The sequence below is a fragment of the Antrostomus carolinensis genome, unplaced genomic scaffold (assembly GCF_000700745.2).
Source record: "Antrostomus carolinensis isolate BGI_N321 unplaced genomic scaffold, ASM70074v2 scaffold21330, whole genome shotgun sequence".
Taxonomy (NCBI): domain Eukaryota; kingdom Metazoa; phylum Chordata; class Aves; order Caprimulgiformes; family Caprimulgidae; genus Antrostomus; species Antrostomus carolinensis.
In genome coordinates this window covers 23,224-27,913 of record NW_010290807.1, presented here as the reverse complement: position 1 = coordinate 27,913, position 4,690 = coordinate 23,224, and the positions used below count along the sequence as shown (strand labels likewise).

Sequence of the window (4,690 nt, the reverse complement as noted above, 5' to 3'; positions counted from 1 at the left end):
ACAAAATGTTGGGAAACGTCCTGATCTGATACGGTCCAAAGGAGTCAAATTGCTCAGGTTTCAGACACTGGCAGAAACCACCCTTTATATCCTAGTGTCCCGGTCCAGGTTTCACCTGGGATGCACTGACCCTCGGTACATCTCTGTAGAAACACCTTTCTTTCCAAGATCTCAAGTGCTTGTGCCTTGTTTATCATTGCTGTAGTAGCTCCTGACTATCTTCAGCAGTACCTACAAATCAGAGTGCCCTCCTTTACTACTGTGAGATGTTTTTCTCAAGACGTGCATACTGATGCTGGCTTCACATCTCAATTCTGGGGCCCAGAGGCCCTTGCTTTAGCCCAGGCCACAGCCACAGAACATGACCCCAGTTTTGGAACCTTCAAATTTAAACCTGTAGGTTGTAATCAAAGTCTGAGGGAAAGTGTTTCTCTCTAGGGATGTATGACGTTGCAGAATGCAACGTATTTGGAAATTGTTCTTTATACTTCTACTGCTCAGTAAAGCAAAAGCACAATTAATGTGGATTTGTCTACTCTGTAAGTTTGTTTTAACTTCTGCTGAATGTAGCTAGCCAGTTCTCTTTCAAAGGGTTTGCATTCCCAGATTCACCATGTGTCTTGTTTCTCCAGCTGCTCGTCACTCCAATCTTCTGTTCTTCACCTCTGTGCTGGCCCTGCTAGTCCCTCTTCTTGCTCTGGACATTGAAAACCTGGAAAGATTAAAAGCAAATTTAAGTGAAATCACTAATCTCCATTCAGGTGAGCTCCTATGTGTTTTCTCTCTTACATCCCTAAACTCTGTTCCTCCAAAAGGAGCTCTCTCCTCTCTGCACAGTGAGGGAGATGTGGAAAATTATGTTGGAGAAGGGCAGTCACACTCAGAGATAAAAGGAACCTCATCCAACCTTCCTCCAGTTTCAGATCTTAGCCAAACATCATAACATCTGGTAGTTCAGCCTCTTTGTTATTGACAAGACTGTATGTGGCAGCTTTTTCTAGAGAGCTGTAGATACTCGAAGGAAGACCTTTTCTCTTATTATGTGTAGTCCACTTGTAGCCCTGAAACTCCAGAGAAATTTTGTATAAGTGACCAACCAAAATGTTTTCTGAAACTTGCACATGGCTAAATGACTTAATAAACTCATCACATCACTGATAGAGCTCACGCCACTGGAGGCTCTTGGGGAACACTATGTTATGGAGATGAGTGGTGTGATTTCTCTTGAACAAGTGCTTTGCTGTCATGTGCTTTGAGCTCTTTCCTCTCTGAAGGTTTCTGAAGCTCTTTATGAATTGAATGAACACAGGAATCCCTTTCATCCACCACTGGGAAGAAATGCAGATTCACAGCACCATCACTCAACAGTTTAATCTTGGTCTGAAACCACACACAGTCCACTTTCAATCCTTCCTTTCTAGCGGTATCTCCTTGTACTCATCACGACTACTTGGATATGCCGTCCACTCCATGCAGCTCTGTAAAGCCATAATGCTGAGTGGACCAAATAGACCACTTCTCAATGACTGCAGTGTTACCCTTTCTAGTATCTTAGCCCATTAAAGAGTTTTCAACCAAAAACTACCATATAGGAAGAAAAATGAGCCCAGTGGCATTGTTGAAGTGCCCTACAAAAAACTCAGTGCTCAGAATAACAGCCCGTGGAGGCTGGAGTTACCTCAGTGCTGTGGCACAGGGTGGCTCTTCTCACTCTTTCTGTTTTTCCCAATGCAGGAGAAGATGGAGAGAACATACGGAACAGCAGAGCCAGTGACCCTCAGCAGACAGTGCAGCGCAGTAAGTGCCCCAGCTGCCCCGCAGGGACCAGGGAGAGGTGTAGGCAAGGAGGGTCCAACAGCGGTGGGTGGGCAGCACACCTGGGGATAACCTGGCTTAGCTCCTGGGGGCAAGACTTGATGTGCTCCCCCACAGTGCACACCAAGGCCACTCAGATATCACTTGTTACTAGTGATAGCTTCACACTGAACCATGCCTGAGCAGATCCCAGAGGACTTGGCAACTGTTACTTACGTGCCACAAGTCCAATTCTCTGCTATGGAGCTCTGCATAGGGCAAGCAGAGGATGTGCCTCCCAAGAAATGCTTGCTGGCGTTTCACAGCTTGCCATGGGGTCCAATGCCAAGGGAATGAGGTTTTCTCTTTCCTGACCCCAGGGCTGCAGGAACAGCTCACTTCCTCATTGAAGCTTCTGCATAACCATCTAATAAGAGCCCTCACCAAGCCAAGCTTGTGTTGTTATGAGGGAGGAGAAACATCTCAACATTGAGAAAGGCTGAGGAAACAAGAGCCTGAGCCAGAAGGAGAAGCAAATACTATGCTTATACCTTCAAAATATGTGCTATTCTCTTAATCACTGTATTCCCCTTGCAGAGGTTTTCTGTTTTTAAAATTACAGTATGAAGCACAGTGGTAGACTTTGTGCTACCTTGATAAAATCCCACATCTGCCTGTTTTCTAGAAATCCCTCTCATAGGGCCAGACAAGCAGACTGGGGGGTTATGTACCTGTTGGTTCTCCATGTCCTCTCCTGCCCCAGGTTGGCCCAAGGACTGCAGTGAGATCCGCACTGGCAGCCCCAGCGGCATCTACGTCATCCAGCCCACAGGACTGCACCCCATCGTGGTGTACTGTGAAATGAATGTGACAGACGGGGGCTGGACAGTCATCCAGAGGAACCGGCAGAACACGGAGATCACCTGGGCTGAGTCCTGGAGCACCTACAAGTACGGCTTTGGGAACATGCACACTGACTACTGGCTGGGCACTGAGTACATCCATCAGATCTCCAAGCAGAAGGTCTACCAGGTCAGGTTTGTCATCTGGGATGCCACAAATAACACCAAGTTTGCTGACTACAACCTCTTCCATGTGGAAAATGAGTCCCAGGGCTACCGGCTGAGGCTGGGAACATACTCGGGGTTGGCAGGGGATGCCATGACCTCAAACAGTGCTTCCACCGTGCACGACAACATGAAGTTCTCTGCTAAAGATCTGGATCATGATACTCACAGCGGGAACTGTGCCTCCAGCTACGGGGGCGGGTGGTGGTACTCGGCGTGTTATTCTGTACGGCTGAATGTCAAGGGGGGTATAACGTGGGGCAGCCTGTGCAACGGGAACTGCAAAGCTTCTGCCATCCTCATCAAACCAGCTCCCTACTGCTAGATGCATTTTCATTTCCTTTCTGTCCAGCCTGGGGCTAATTCTGGCTCTGCAAAGAGGCAGAAAATGGCAAAACATCTCATGGACAAACCTAGTGTCTAGGGGGTCTTTGCTGTGGTTGGTCATATCCTAGCTACTGAAGAAAATAAGGCATCTTCTGCTTCTTCTCCCTTCTGTAGATTCCCTCTACTCCTCAACTGTGCCTTTATCCTTTTGTTCAGAGTCAGATTGTTTTAATTATGTTAATAATCAGAAGAGTCTCTTGCAAAATCTGGAGTTTCCAGATCTGCAGTGTGCTTCAGATAAAATGTGAAATGGCCAAACACCAGTGGATCTGTATGGCTGTGTAAGTTAATTTACATCCTTAACTGCAGGCAAACTACCTAATTTTTACTTGCTGAATATCTTACTCAAGATATTAATATGCACAGTTGAATTCCTACTCTGTACCTTCTATATTTCAGGTTTAATTGTTGTCAAATAAATCTGTATTTAAAAAACTGTCTCAATTGTGAAAGTCTATTTCACATCCTTGAAGTGCTCACAGGGGTTAATGTGTTAGAAGGTTTCCATCACTGAGATTCAGCTTTCCTGTAGGACAGACATTGGGGGCTGCAGGGCAAAAGCAATGTGTAAATAAAACTTGAAATACTGCGTGCAGACTTCTGCCTTTGCACGCAGTAGTTTTGCGTAAGCGTAGGAAATGTCAGAATGTTTTCCCTTTTCTCAGCAGGGGTGAGTTTTAGGCTTTGTTGTCCTTCCAACTCACATCCCTAAGCGCTGTGGGCAGTCCATGTCCTGACTCGGGGCCATGAGATGACAGCACGGAGGGAAGGCACCATCCTGCCTTTGCTATTTTGAAACTGAAAAGAGATTTCAAAGTACCATAAAATTTCCACGTGGAAAGACCTACCATCTCCTGCAGTCCACCCCTCCAGCATCCATAGGACTGCTCCTCACAGGCAGGGGATTTTGCTGCTGTATCAGCCAGCGTTACGGTTTGCAGGCACTGCTGCACTCCCATCACTTACCCCAGGGTGACTTCCACAGTCACCACCTGCAGCGGGGGCAAGCAGGATGAGTCCCTTGGTGCCCTAATGTTCCCCTGGCAGGAGGATGTGACCTGGAAGCCCTTGAGCCCAAGGTGAGCAAGGGAAACAGGCCGCCCTCAAAAACATTCTGCATGACCCTTCGTTCCTGTTCCTGGACTTTCTAGCAGCCCAGTCAAAACACAACCAGGGCTTTCCAAGAGCTGACACACACAAAAGGCTGCAGGCTTAGCACAGTTCATGTATAGCTATCATGTCCCAGGAAAGGTGATTTGTGTGAGGTATCTCATGTCTTCAGGGATTTTAATACTGTGCATGAGAGGTCTCATTTGCGAAGAAGGGACTCAGATCTGAGCAAAGTGAGGGAACACGGGAAGAGCTCTGGCAAGAGCCATCAGTGGGTAAGTGAACAGACCAACATGCATCCTGGGGGCATCCAGCACTGCACTGCGAGCCGG

At 47.2% G+C, this 4,690-nt stretch overlaps 1 protein-coding gene across 1 annotated transcript; it reads left to right on the top strand.

Annotated features, from left to right (window-relative positions):
- Positions 1-632: 632 nt before the first annotated feature.
- Positions 633-3,186, top strand: LOC104530108 (fibrinogen-like protein 1-like protein; the record flags this gene model as incomplete). Its single annotated transcript, XM_010174597.2, has 2 exons — positions 633-761; positions 2,480-3,186. Coding segments are annotated over 2 exons (836 nt in total), but the record flags the coding sequence as incomplete, so codon positions are not given.
- Positions 3,187-4,690: the final 1,504 nt, after the last annotated feature.